The sequence below is a fragment of the Lepidothrix coronata genome, unplaced genomic scaffold (genome assembly GCF_001604755.1).
Source record: "Lepidothrix coronata isolate B3197 unplaced genomic scaffold, Lepidothrix_coronata-1.0 Scaffold79, whole genome shotgun sequence".
NCBI lineage: Eukaryota > Metazoa > Chordata > Aves > Passeriformes > Pipridae > Lepidothrix > Lepidothrix coronata.
The window spans coordinates 3,664,261-3,679,297 of NW_016690259.1; the positions used below are offsets into that span (position 1 = coordinate 3,664,261).

At 38.7% G+C, this 15,037-nt stretch overlaps 1 protein-coding gene across 4 annotated transcripts in view; it reads right to left on the reverse strand.

The window, feature by feature from the left end:
• Positions 1–15,037, reverse strand: part of PTPN13 (protein tyrosine phosphatase, non-receptor type 13) — a 117,905-nt gene that overhangs the window by 31,808 nt on the left and 71,060 nt on the right. For 3 of the 4 annotated variants that reach the window (XM_017820178.1, XM_017820177.1, XM_017820176.1), the window contains 8 exons: positions 9,751–9,970; positions 8,208–8,282; positions 7,924–8,098; positions 7,016–7,169; positions 6,721–6,859; positions 6,147–6,299; positions 4,793–4,975; positions 3,436–3,598 (listed from right to left, as the gene is read on the reverse strand). In XM_017820178.1, the coding sequence (XP_017675667.1) occupies positions 3,436–3,598; positions 4,793–4,975; positions 6,147–6,299; positions 6,721–6,859; positions 7,016–7,169; positions 7,924–8,098; positions 8,208–8,282; positions 9,751–9,970 (1,262 nt within the window). Of the gene's footprint in view, positions 1–3,435; positions 3,599–4,792; positions 4,976–6,146; positions 6,300–6,720; positions 6,860–7,015; positions 7,170–7,923; positions 8,099–8,207; positions 8,283–9,750; positions 9,971–12,459; positions 12,641–15,037 lie in introns of those variants that run through there. The other variant, XM_017820179.1, reaches the window with a different exon arrangement.

Sequence of the window (15,037 nt, forward strand, 5' to 3'; positions counted from 1 at the left end):
CTAACCTGATTGTCTACTATACCAAAGTCCAAACACACAGAATAGCAGAATATTTATCCCTTTATTAGCATGAAGACTCACATTCCCTGTTAAACTGCTGTGCCTTATAACACAGGCACATGATCTCTTTCTGCAAAACAAATAATACCCTCAGGCCAAGTGACCTGGAAGACTACACTTCCTTTAACCTCCTCATACAAGCCTTCTCCAGAACTTGAACAAACAGGGCTCTCCCATCTCCACAGTATCACATCCTACCAAACTTCCATCTATTCATTGCTTAGTTTTCTTCACAAGTCCCTGCACATTTACAGTACAGCTGCAAGGTCATGGGGGCTTGGCAGCATCTCTGCCTGGTTAAAGAGCATCACTTCACTCAGGTGCACTTGAGGACCTCCCTGCCAGAAACATCCTAAGCCTTCTAGCACAGAACAGAAAGCGTTGACTGGGGTTTGCCAGACTTTTTGACACATTAACAAGGATTCCCTTAAGCAGCAGAGAGAGACAGGTTTTGGACTGTAATTAAATTACTGTCAGCTGAGTCGTGGGAACTGTCTGGGTGGATGCTCTTAGCTGAAAGCGAATGCAAGATAATACAACTTAGTCTAACCCCCATCTTAATTCAGAGCAAAGCTGAGCAGGGCTCATTTCTATTATCCTAACTGCCTCCTAAGGCTAGCAGTTAAGTTCCTGTGGCTTGGCTCTCACACAGAAACTTGATAAGCTGTGGCAACTTGTTGGCTGGTTAGACACTTTAAAGAAAATCAAGCCACCTGAACCCTTCATAAACTTCACTGATGTCTTGGAATCAGTTCACAAGGAAGTCTGAGGAAAGGCAATCCCCAGCTGCATACATATTTCTGATTTAGGATTAACTGGTATTTTCTTTAAACCGTACAAACTTTCTGAAATAAGCTGCTCTAGGAAGCTGCACTGTAACTTAAAAGGAAAATATTACTTTTGGTACACATCATCCATTAGCTTTAATGGTAAATACTCTGGCATTTAGGAAAGAGCATATTTGGCCAGTGCAACCTGAGCCCTGCCATTCCAAAAGACATTCCTTCCTCCTATACCTAGGGTAGGAATTAACAGTAACTAGTAACAGTAACAGGCAAACAGATTGAGTAGATTCAGGTGTGGAAGGTTATGTTTTTCTCCTTTTTAAAGGTAAATTAGTACACAACTGCCACATTCTTATCCAAACCAAACATCTCCTCTAACCACAGCCACCAGACTAAATGAGGTACAAAAGAATGATTTTCCTCAATCAGACCAGAAATCCACAAATCCCAGTTTCCCAACTCTGACAGAAAGCATCAATAACACCTGATCTTGCTGTGTTCCCATCCTGGGGAAGAACACCTTAATAAAATATTCTAATATCTCTTCTCTTAACATTGTATTTACCCTCTGCTAACATCAAATTGAATTTCTAGGGATTTCAGATGAATACTTTCACACCTTCTGCCAACCCCATAACTGAAAATTCTCCTGTGCTCAAAACTAATTCTCCATAAGGTTGACTCAACCCTCACTTCATTTTTGTGGTTTTCCATATGCCCTTTCTGGAACCTAAACACTCATCTTAAAACTCAGCGCTTGGTTCTGTTCACTGCATGGCCACAGAAGCTGTGCAAAAAGGAAACCACTATTCCTCATGCTATAGCTTATCTTATTTCTTATATATCATGAAACTGCTAGTATTTTTTCTTTTTTTTTTTAAAACTTGTGTCTCATCTCCTTCTATTCATGCAGATAGATTATTCAAGAGGCATTTTCCTTCTATTTCCAGGTCTAAGTCTTTCTATTATATTTACATGTACCAAAATGGTTTCCCCCCAGGTCACTGAAGACATTGTGCAACAAGTGAAAAACATGTCATGTACCTCACAGGGGCTATAAAGGCCTTATGCCTCCATTCTCAGTTATGTTCCATGAAAATTTGTTCACTGTCACTATGCATGCCAGGCCTTGCTCCTTGTCTCAAAATATTTTTCCCATTCACTGACTGAAATCAGAGTGAGTCTTGCAATACACTGCAATACTGTATTTCTAAATAATCTTCCAAAGAACAATTATCTTCTGTACTCTGCTACTCCACCTCATGAACACTGTAAGGCACATGTTTGTGTTCACTGTGTTGTTAACCCAGATCAGTAAGGTTATGACAAAAGTAAATTTTTTGGTTTAGTTGTTTTTACTTTTAATAACCAGTGTAATGGAATTAACCATAATGCTGATTTTTTTGCTTCTGATTATGAATGATTGGTGGAATTTGAGACCTCTGAATTCCAGGTGATCTGCACTGCACAGAGGCAACCTATTGTTTTCCAGACTCCCATGGCATAACATACTCCACCTGTTAAAAGCAACCAAGTTTGCCTAGCTAAGAAAGCCTCTCATATATGGCTTTTCTCTGCAATTTAGGATAAGCCAACACTAAATCAGAGAATGGCATAAAGACTTTAAGTCACTTGGTCTATTTCTCGGCCTGAAGTTGGCTGAGCCCAAGAGAACAGAAAAAAGGCTGCATAGTTGCCACATGCCTTTTCCCACACCCACCCCTTCTCTCTATTTATTTTTTTTTTTAAATTAGAGATGGCAATATCAGCAGCAATGGGGTCAAACTCCATCCCAGCTACACTTGTGGAAGTCTGGATTAACAGCAACTGGAATGCAGACAGATAAAAACAGGGAACAAAGAAAGAATGAGCAGACAGACTGACCAAAGCAGCACTTCCAGACCATGCTGAAGGCCAGCCAGCCAAGTGAGCTCTGCTCCGAACAGTGAAGAAATAGTACAGGGGTTTTTTTTCAATTATTACATTCTCCAGTTAATATTTTCTATCTAAAAAGAATGTCTTTACATTCCCTATTTTACTCACAAATTATGAAGGAAGTGGCAATTACGAAGGACACAGTATCAGTGTTGTTCCTAAGTAGGTCCACGAAGCATTATGTGGAATAAAGAGAGCTATACCCACAGCTTAAAGATGCAGCATCATGAAATGCTCCCAATTTTATCTGTCCTCCCATGATCATACCATTATATCCATAATTCCACACTATCAAACCAATTCCTTTCACATTAAGCAAAAGGTAAAAGTCCTTTTATCGAAATATCTTGATGTTATTTCTTTAAAAAAAAGGCCATTAATCAAAGGGGAAAGTACTATTAGTGAGCTATTTGTAGATTCCTTTTAGTTTAGAGGAGCTGCTGTGCCAGCTTTGTTGTGTTCTCCCAATTCCTTTCCCAACTCCCCCTAAACAAAATCTAAACAAACTTAGCTAGTAGAGTCTCTCCATGGTATAAACCCTCCAAATCTAGAACTACACATATGTAGCACTCAGAATTACTGAAGTTCAGCTTTTCTCCTTACAAAAATACATACAGATTGCTATTAAAGACCAACACAGTATCACAGTCCTTACCAATGTCCTGAGTGTCTTGATTGCTCTGCCTGGTTCTCATCTGTAGCTGGAACTTATGCTGGGAAGAGCAGAGATGCAAAAGGTACTGGCAAGTCTTACTATTGTCAGTCTGAAAGGCATGCTTGATACCATCTGATGTGTTCTGCAAAGTTATTTTCTTCTTCTACACAATGGAGAAAGAAAAACGTTGAAGACAATTATTTCTTTTAGCCTACACACAATTTTGTATTTGCTTGTGCACAGTTACAGCATTCAAACTTCCCTGAAGCAAATGATGCACTGATGGGAGATATTTCTGCTAAAATAGAAGTTGAAAGTAATTTGAGATTTACAAAGTATCTCTTTAAAGCTACTTCTGGGCTAGCTGAGATGGTGCTTTATTATTATTTAATCCGTCTCTGTTACTGTTGGTGCTGAGTAGTGACAACCAGCACTATTACATCTTGCAGGATGGGGTGTTCAAAAGCCCTGAAGAAGTCACATGGGGTGCTGCCACTCAAGAGAAAAAGAACTAGATGCCCATCTAATTATGAAATCTATCAGTTAATGTCCCAGGTCTTGAATTTATCTTTTAATAATTTTTAAACTTCAGTTTCTCAATTCTAGTTAAAATCATATGAAACATGCTGAAACATGCTGTAGCTTTTCAGTAAGGCATCAGGCAGAATTAGAAGTACTGTTTTCAATACTTACATAAAGGTAAGCACTTGAAGCTCAATGCCTCATTAAAAACTGACATATGATCACCAGATTATGAGGCACCCACTGAAGTTGGCTGGTATTGTCCAGATCAAGTGTCAGCCTCGGTTATCTGTTATCATTTAACTTAACTACTCTTGGAAATATAACAACTTAAAAGCAACACAGGTATAACTCCTACTGAGTACTGGCTTTTTCCAGTACTCAGTCCTCTAAAGCAGGATTCTCAGTTTGGTACTCCTTCACCATCCATGCCCCACACAGCAGCATGGGCAGATAGCCCAGAAACGCAGTAAAGGGGCAAAGCTTCTCCCCAGGCTTAGAGTAGTCCTTGATCTATCCTTGAAATAGCTTTTTCCTTAGAAGGCAGGGAGGCCACATATCACATCAATACAGATTTGCCAAAACACAGGTGCTAAACTCTGTTCTGAGGTTGGAATCTCAACAGCATGGAACGCAAGCTAATAGAAAGAAAAAATCTCTAAAACATCACAACTCCCATTTCAATCCCATAATACAAGAGCCACACAAAATGCAGTCTGATTATGCTGTTAGAATGGTAGCCAAATTTGCAAAAATAACGAACACAAGGCTCACAGTAAAGGGAGACACAACGACAGATGTGTAGACAGAGAGAGAGGAAAAGAGGCCAACTTACACTAAAGGATATTTTCTTTGTCTCTCTCCATGGGAAGCGTAGTACAGGTGTACGGGCACCATTGTGAACTTCAAAAATAACAACTCCTTTGCAGCACACTCCCAGAAGGATACCTGTTTGGGATCTCTTCTCAGGCAACACATGATGAAGGTGAACCCCATATTCTGTAAGCCTCTGACACAACTGCACAGATCAATGCAATGAAACTTCTATGAGTATGAAGTTAAGGCCAATACAAGTTTTCATACCTCTGTACAAATATTATACTTCTCTAAAAATATTTTCATGTATGTATATACGTGTAGATTTTAGTAAACCAACTGTTATCAAGTAACTGTAACTAGCCAGATGCACTTGTTATTGACACATTTTTAAAACACAGAACTAAATTAACATTGCAATTCTGTGATCACATTAAGGTATCCTAACCACCAAAAGATGCGGTTTCACTCACTTTGCACTCCCAGTCATTCGTTTCTGTTGTCTCTTCACTACTGGTGTAAGGGACTGATGTAATGAAATCAAAGGAGGGAATCTAATTGCTCCCCCCACCCCCAGTAAGGCTGGGTTTAGCTAGGATCCAGTCCCCTATTCTTGTTTCCTATGGTTAAGTTACAAGAACACTTCTGTGAAATGATGAACAGGCTCAGAAGGGGCCAAGTCAGCCAAATGCCTCTTTGCGTACTCAAAGAGATTGTGGAAGTACAGTGTGACTGTGGAATTTCAATGTAGTGGTTATTCGGTGTTTCAGCAGCAAACCTTCACCCACCAACTCATTTGCAGTCATTGTATCAAGGCAGAATCTAATTATTATCTCAAAAGCAACAGCAGCAAACACTGTAATTAGATTTCTCAATGGTCCTTTTAGAAAAACCCAAATGTATCTGTGTTAATAGTTTTCCTATCACCTTACACAGTACCTACACAAGAAATTCTCCTTGGCAGTGCTTCCATGAACAGTATTATCTGTGAGAAAAGTTTTCATAATTTAAATATTTCTTTCTCCTCTAAAGAAAGCACAAAAGATATGGGGAATGCAGGTTGTGCTGCCTCATTAACACAGCTTCCTTCAGAGTAAACACAAGAATAAATAGTTGCTTGTAGCTAGCATGAGCTAAAACATGAAGACTACTGATTGCAAAAAAGTGAGAGAACTTCCCATCTGTTACCATTTATTTTTTGCTTGTTATGATGTGTCTTTTGCAAAAAAAAAAAAAAATCTTTTCAGCTTTCTTCCTTTCAGTGTTACTCAGACTCTGAGCTGTTTTCCTGGGCTTTGGCTATCCATGCACCCATGTTCCAAACAGGAAATTCTTAAGTTACAGATTAAGGAAGCAAATTGCTGCCCACCTACCTTCAGAAATTCTAACTCAGTCTCTTTTTCAGATGCACCCACGTAAGCGCTGTGTAATTTTGGCAGCTCCTCCTTGATGTAGGACAGATCCAGCTTCTCCATCACTCTCGCGGGGACATAGTGTTCTAGTCTGAAATACGACATGCCATGCACCTACAACATGAAACATTTTTGTGATGGCACCTCCATATACTACCCTATGAGCACAAATGAAGCATAAACATTCATTTTGACAAAGAATTGTACGTTACAAATCATAGGATCAAATGATTCTGAGTAATGGGAGGGAATCAGAATCTCAGCCCTGACCCAGAGCTTAACTTCACATCAGTTTCTTCATATTCAAGCCTGACTCTACTTCCACTGAAAAGAAGGGGTTCAACACCCAGATGTTGAACTAAAGTCTGCAACAACCTGTGTTAGACTGAAAGAACACTTGCTCACAGCAAAACCTGCCAACAGCACATCAGTTGAGCTTCCAGTCCAGCACAGAGCTGTGAAGCATGTGTGGCAGATCACAGTCTTTTAATTAAGCAGCAAGATCACAGTTTCAAAGGTGAAATGGATGATGTACCTCTGCCTGGTAATCTCCATACTCAGCTTGGAGAGCTAGGGATGCTAATAACAAGGCTGTCTCATCATCACAGTGCATCCTGTCTTCTAGGATGTCCTTTCGCAGCTGTAGGTAATACTGGTGACAGGTCAGCGTATGCCTAGGACAGGAAAATAAAACAGAAACCATGAAAAAACCCCCACACTATCTTTGGTACTCTTCCTGTTACAGTAAATTTCCAGTATTTGATTAATAGCCAGTTTTTGTCCATATATTTAGGGCTCAAGGGGCTAAAAAAAAAAGTTCATACACTCACTGTATCAGACTGACATCATCCACAAAAAACTTTATGCGAAAAAACAGAGTGAAGTTGACAGGAGGCTTGTTCTTTTTCTTTGGTTCTTCTTTCCATCCTTCTGGAGCTACTTTACTTAGCTTTATGTCAGGATCAACGAAGAAAAATTCATTGTCTGCCATGAATGTTAAAGGGAAGCACATCGGTAAAAACATTAAAACCAAATATATTTTCCAGCTGGAGGATAAAGACCATATTTATAACTCTAAAATCGGGTTTTGAACAGAAAGGTTTTCTCTTGACTAGCAATGACTTATAAGCACAATATATATTATAGGGAATACCAAATAGGGGCTGAAGACATAATTTTATAGTTATCCTGAAAACACCAATATGGAAAAAAAATATTAAGTTACCTTCTATGATAATAGGAGCTAGAGGTTTTTTTTAAATGTACAAGTTCTTATCCCAGAGGCAATCCAAAATCTGTCAGTCCTTTCTTCCCTTACATTTCTGCAAAATGTTTAAGAGTACCAGCAGCCTGCCATGGAGTAAGCTTGTGAGCTGCTAATGGCTTCTATGTCATGCCAATATTGTAAAGGCTACAATTCTTCAACAGCCTGTGAGACAGGCCAACAAGAAACTTGGATTAGTTTTCCCAGAATGACCTTCTACCCAGTGGGGAAAAAGAGTATTCAACTAATAGCAAAAACTAATAGCTCAGGAGCAACAGAGCCATCTCCCTCTATAGCAGGAGCCCTCCTCTGCATCACAAAGGGTTTGCCTCCACCACAGGCTGCAGCATTCCTAAGCTATACTAACAGAACCCAAAGCCCTTTTGTGTCCTCTGAGGGAGGCAGTCTCTCAAAACCATGTAGCTAATTCCTCTTATTCTGTACCTGTCAAACACATCAAATCATTATTCTTACCTCTTAAAGTAGCCAATCCAAAGAAATGATGCTCCACCAAGCCAATATGGGCAACAACCATATCAAAGACATCTTTACATATTGTTTTGGTATCACAGGTCAGCTCCAGCTTCTGCCCACTTAGAAGCATCACGTTCACTTTTCGCCTGGTGTCATCACTCTTTCCTTTCTTAGTCTGCATTTTGTGAAATAAAATCTCTCAACATTCACACTTGTGATAAAACCACATTTGTTGGTTCCACACACTTCCCCTGCCTCAGATGGCTGAACAGCCCCTTTCTTACCAAGATAGACTTCGGTAGATCCAAGGAGACGAACGGCTCAATCGTCATTTTCACAAACTCTGGGCCGAAGAAATTCTGCAAATCACAAAAGAGTATGAATGAACACTGCGTTGCTGGAACGAGAGGCTGAGGCACAGTTAACTCCAAATGCAAAAGAGAAACCGAAGTCTGAAATTAGAAAATTGCACTGAATTCCTTCACTGAAGTGCTAAGCCTAAAGAACACGATTTTGCCAGCATGAGCGCCAGACACCACCGGCAAGTTACAGTGTCGGTGACATTATTACACTGTATATTTTCCTTCCTTTGCCGGACAAAAAGCAAATGGTGGAATATTTGTCTTCCTTTTAAATACATGGGTTGTATACTGGGACCATCTGGGCTTATCTTGGTAAGGAACTGCCTGACAGCACTAAGATTTTCCGCACTGGTGACAATTCCAGCTTGACAAATCTCTGCCTATGACACACAAGTCTCATCTCTTGAAGACTGAAATGTTTCAGCCTAGTTCTATCAAGTAGATATCCTGGCCAATTTCTGTCTGCCTGTAGACAAATAAATGTTCTAATAATTCACCCTATAAACTACAGGAGTTTATCTGTCCAAACTGTTATAGGAAGTCCTCTATGCAATACCCACTTCAATACCACAAGTGGGCCAAGATTCACCTTTTGAGGGAAAACCTTCATTGGCAACTGCCTACTACCTCCTGTGTACCAAATGCAAAACATTTGCACATAAACCTCTTAGGGTTTGGGGGGCAGAGAGGGGAACCAACCTGGTTAATTAAAGCCCACATGAACTAACTCATCAGAATGCTACGGATTGGAGACAGACACAGGAGCTACTACCCTGTATTAGGGCAGCAAATCCCTGAGTCTTGTTTCAAGTTTTCTTATCCTTATTAAAAGAAAAAAATATCCAGTTCACAGAAAGTAGCAGCAGAGGGCATCAAGCCATCATCTCTTTTACACATCAGACATTCTATTTACCTATATACCTGTCTCCCTCTTTCTCTGTAATCTTATATTTCGTTCACATGCCAAGACAGCTGGGAAAGCAAAGGGGAGTTTGCATGGGGATTCAGGGTGAACCTAAGGGCCAAATGAATCCTCTCGCTCTTTCTTTACCTTCCCAATTTGTTCATTTAATAACCTTTGATGCTGGTGGGACACATCCACATTCCACTAAGAGAAATGCAAATGAAGTGGCTGAAAACACCACAGAATACAGGAGAAAATCTACACCTTACCTTTGTTAGGATGCTATATTGTTTAATTGATACAACTGTCAAGCCTTGTTGCCTGTTTTAGCATCTCTTGATACCACTTTAGGCTCTGCAGCCACTAATGCCAAAAAAATCTCATAACTTCACCCTGTGAGAGTAGTCCTTTCCCATCAGGGCAACAACAAACACCTAGTATTTAATTGCTGATGATTATTTATTACAGGACCCAGTTTATGAGTCCCACATACTAGAGTTTCAGTCAAGCCACTGCTCTGTTTTGATGAAAATAAGAGTTCACCTGAGATCAGGGCATTACCCTCAGTTTTCTTTGTGTCATGGCTGTTTCCAGGGCTATTTCTCTCAGTGGATCTCTGGTGATGTCGAGCACTGAGGATCTAATTGCATCTCCTGGGTAGAGGTTAGGTCGAGACTGCCTGAGAGCCATTCTAGCCTGCAGTTGCATCATTTCTTCTTCCTGACGCTTCAACATCACTTCTTGACTTATTAGTTTGCCTTCAAATGGTGCTTCATGTTGCCTATAGGATAGTCAGAGGGGATGACAGACATTAATAGGTATGCCTAAGACATTCTGCTGCTTTAAGCACATTCCCAAGTGGAAACACGGAACACAAAAACTAGTTATCAAACAGAACATGGAACACATTTATTAAGCAGCCAGGAGGTTAGCCCTGTGCATCAATATAGAAATTGAGCAAACATGCCAAGTTCCTAGAGCTGCCTGTCATTTATTCATATTAAAATAAAGGCTCAGCTGCAGTGGAAAAAATACTTGAGACTACCAACCCAGAGAATCAGCACAAAACCAGTGAGCACACAGGAGGAAGAAAAATATCAATGCTTTAAAAACATCTTAATTTCTGTGTTCAAGCAGGGACTGTGAAAAAGGCATGCTCAAAAATATATTGTTAAAGAAATAAACTGAAATGATAGTGTCCTTTATATTGCTCTAAACACTTTCTATGTTTGCATGGGTCTGCTATTTATTCCCTGATTTCTCCTGAGCAGAAGTATAGCCTGAAATATTTACATAAATATTTCATATGCATTAACATTCTACATACTTAATTATTCTAAATATCATCCTCTAATGTTTTCATAATCTTATTTTGCTTAAAATAGTTCCTTTTCTTTTAAATTCCCAAGAACAGCCTGATTGATACACAGTCACCAGAAAGACTAATTTAGAATCTAAATTGATAATCTGAAGGAAAAGACAAGAAAAGAGCTAACAAAAACTGCATCAGTATTCCAGAAAAACACAGCAATCTATCCTCAAGTTCTTTTCTCAACAGCTATGGATCCCAAAAATCCTATCAGTTTTATTCTCTGTGGAAGGAAAGAATTTCATGTCCCATTTTGGGTGAACAAAAGCCATTTTTTTATTTGAAAAATGAAAAAGGTGGTTAAGAAATTAGAAGAACAGAGAAATCCAAGCAATTCTAAGCTCAGTGTTTACCATACATCTAAACTGAGTAATGAAAAACATGAAAAAGCAAAGAAAATGTTTAGAAGCCTGCATATCATTGCATTTAAGTTGAGAAATACAGATAAATTTAGAGTAAGTCCTGCAGTGATACTGATACACAGTCCTTTATAGTAAGGTAATCTACAGACTTAAAGACATTCCATTTATATAATCTACTTTTCAATTCATATATATACCTAGTTTTCAGAAGAACCTAAAAGATATGATTGATGAATGAGAAATCAGTTAATAAATCTGTCCAGACAGTACAGTTTTCTATGCTTGGTGGATATGATTTCAAATTCTATTTTCATCTTGTTACAAAGTTACTAATGAATACCAGTATTATGAACAGTGCACCACCTTCTCTTTATTTTTTTAGTAGTCAGGTGTCATTGGTTAGCATATAAAACCAGCATTAAAATAAGAAATATACAAGAAGAGAATGATGCTTAAATGAATTTCAAATGAAATTTCAGGGAAGACACAAAGTAATTAAAGAAAAATGTATTAATGTAAGCCCACTGTTCTTTCCATTGTGCAGGGCTTTCACAGCATTGTTTCCCTTCTCCCTCCTCTGTTTCTTTCTACAACAGACTTAATCACGTGCACCTAAAAGGACAAAGTAATGAGGAAAGGTCTCAGACCTGCTAAGACATGTGCACATGCTTAGCTTTTCACCATGAAGAAACCTATTGGGATTGACATATATGGGAATATTGACAATGAACCAAGTTAAATACACCCACAAGAGCCCTTCAGATCAAGGTCTAAGGATGGGCTCTGAAATAAAACAAAAACAAACACTTTCTGAACATAAATATCTATGAATTATCAAAGACTATAAGAAAACGACAGACATGTTGCAACTGGCTCTATCTGAAAATGCTTGCTACTGTGAAAACATCTACTGCAGAAAAAAAATCTTGCCTTTTTAATAACATACAGCTCTGTGTAATAGAGGCAATGAAAAGTTTTCGTCCTTAGGTTGCTTTTATCATCTTTGTTGACATGTATTAGTTTCTCTGAAAATTGGAGTGGGTGTGGGGTGTCCGTGGAGGAAGCTCAAAAACCTAATGGTTTAAAATTCTTCCTAACTTAGCACTATCACCAACCATAAATCTGCATCCTTCAGCATCCTGGGTAAGCAAAATTTCCTCTGGCTTGGTCAGACTGCCAGTTTTCTATAGGAGGGGGGGGTTACAGCACAATTCACTCTTTAGGTTCCAAGACAAGGAAATACTGTTGACATATACGGGTAGAGCTCTTCCGTGAAGTTCGGAATATGCAAGTATTGTTACTCCAACAACAACAAAAAAGTCTAAATTACATTCCTAGTAGATAACATCATAAGAGTGTGTTTTGTGTGGTGCTTCATCAGACAAGTAGTTGGCTGCTACTCTGTATTTTCAGCAGTCTGACTGTAAATGAGAACCTCACAGTTACTTATTAACCTGAAGATGGTAGGGGAGTAGTCACCTGGAAGGCTGATGCCTTTAAAAAAGGGAAGAGAATTAACTCTTCCCCTAGTGTACTTACCAAGAAATTAGCAGGTATTGGATCAGAGAAGGAAGTTGGAAGAAGGGAAGCAGGTAGGCATTCTCTAATGATTAGTGCAGTGGAAAGGTCAGGAATGGACTGAGAAAGGACGGATGTCTTTTGGTAAGGTAGGAAGGATATGAAAATGAAGTCTACTGGAAGGAAAAGGCAACAGAAGGAAGAGATCCATGTCAGCTGCTGCTCCTAGAGAGAAAAAGGAAGAAACAGTAAAGGAAGAAAAAGAAAACAAGAGAAAAAAAAAGGAAAAAAAATAAGGAATACAGGAAGCAAAGAGGAAACAAGAGACAAGCCATTGCCACAAGGAATGCATTCCAAGAAGTTTAAAGGATAACAACAGTCACAGACCATGAGAAGGGTTTGAATATACTCTGGCTGTACTACTGAACATCTACGGCTTCTGCTAATTTAAGAACAGGTCACCTCTCCCAAAAAGCACAAGCTGCTCTGGTTGATAACTGAACAGCTTCACTGCTCTCTTTTTCTTTTAAAGGATTCCCTCAAATACAAATCCCCCTATTTGATTTACAACTGAACTTTAGAAGGATAATTCCGTGGATAATTACGCAGACTGACTAAGAACATATCACAGGATCAGAAAAATTAGTATGTACTGAAGTACAGATGATATCTCTCTAACAGAGAGTAAAACACTGAAACATGCTCCAAAGTGCTGAAGGAATTTAAGAAATGGATTAAGTTGCATATACTTCCCCAAATCTTGGAATTATATGACCAGCCAAAGCATGTAAACTCTGAGAATCTGCTCCTTGGAACTACTTGTTATCACTAGTCTTACTTTGAGAGCCGAGGGGTTTTAAGTTATAAAAAACACAGTCTGTTGCAACACAGGGCATTTTAAAGCAGCAACATGCAAAGTTCTGGATAAAAATATTAAGTTACTTTCTTAGAAATCCCCTGCTTAGCTAACTACCCTATTGGATTGCATTCCTTTAACACTTGTTAGCACTGGAAAGTTTTAATAGTTGCTGTAGTAAGACAGAGAAAACACACTGTTTTCTCTTCCTATCACATAATTAATAGGTATTATATAACTATTACTACAGGACTGAATTCTGCTTTGGCTGCTTTTCTGTTTCTGAACAGGTCTAAAAAAAAAAGCTAGTAAAATCAAGCCTTTGCCCTCACTTTTTTGGTATTGGATATACATACTACTCTGGTACTTAGGTTATTAAAAAACTTACCTTATGAAAATGGGGAAAGAATTATGAAAATCAGTAAAGAACTATCTGTGGTACTGTGCCACGACATTTCTGTGCAAGTGCAGAGTGGTATCTTTTAGCACAAGCACAGAGAAAAGAACAAGCAGAAACAGGAGATTCAAAAAAATACTAAGCTTTAAAATAAGACTGTATAGTTACATAAATGTAAAATTCATTCTATTACTAAACACAACAGGTAAGTCTATGCTACAGTTGCAAATCAAGATTTTCCTTCTAGATTTCACATGTATACAAATTATGTCCATTAAAGGTACCAGTCTCAACATAGTAATAAAAAATAATGTGAAACGAACCATGAGAAACCATGTACTGTTTTACCTTGGCATTTTCACTCACATAATAGGTCCAATTCATTTACAGCAATGACTCATTTACAATGTGACTCATTTACATACCACATACTACTTTCTGTTTCTGAAACATTTTGTAAATAGAAACAAAAGTTCTCTATCAGCATCCACAAATTACTGCTGTTTTATTTTGAAGCACAGCTACAGTGCTGAATGGGCTATTTCCTGGGTTCAAGGCAAAGCAGAATGAAGGTTGACTTGGGAGTTTTCATCAAAAGGGAAAAAAAAAAACAACTATGATAAATAAGTTATGAAAGCTATATGCTCATTCTGTACACACAGTAGTAACAGTCTGCCTTGTCATTTTAGAGTGGTGCTAAGACAGCATAAAACACCAAGTAGAAATGTACAGTTCTTGAACAAGGTTACACAGGTTATAAACCAGTATCTCACCCCCTTGAAAGTCTGCCCTAAAAGCACACATATTAACCAAAATCCTCTTATGTGAAGGCAGGATGGATTTCTAAGACTGCTTGGACACTGCAGATTAACATATACGACGTTACACGGGTAGATACCATATTCCTGACAACAAACCAGTATGGACTTAGTTAAGCAATGCCTAAATACTTCTTCCCTGCAAGAAATGCCAATAGGTACATTTCTAGATTACTTTGCATTTCTCAGGCAAAGTGCAAGTAGTAAGAAAACCAATAAGCATAAACCAATGCATCAGATAACTGAAAGCTGCAAGATTTCCAAGTAACTGTTCCCTTGTTCACCTGCAGTGAGATACAGTTCATCTGAGACCCTGCCTTACTCAGATCCATTTAAGGCACACAATACAGTGCAAGAAGCAGACACTCATTTACTTTCATCTCCATGTTCAAAGCATGGCTTTAAGTCCCATTCACTGCACATTACCCCATGTGTTAAAAGAATGTGGAGGACATATTCGTCAGTCTTGCCATATCACCCGACACAGCTCCAATCTTCAGACATCTCCAGGTTTCTTTAATAGAATAG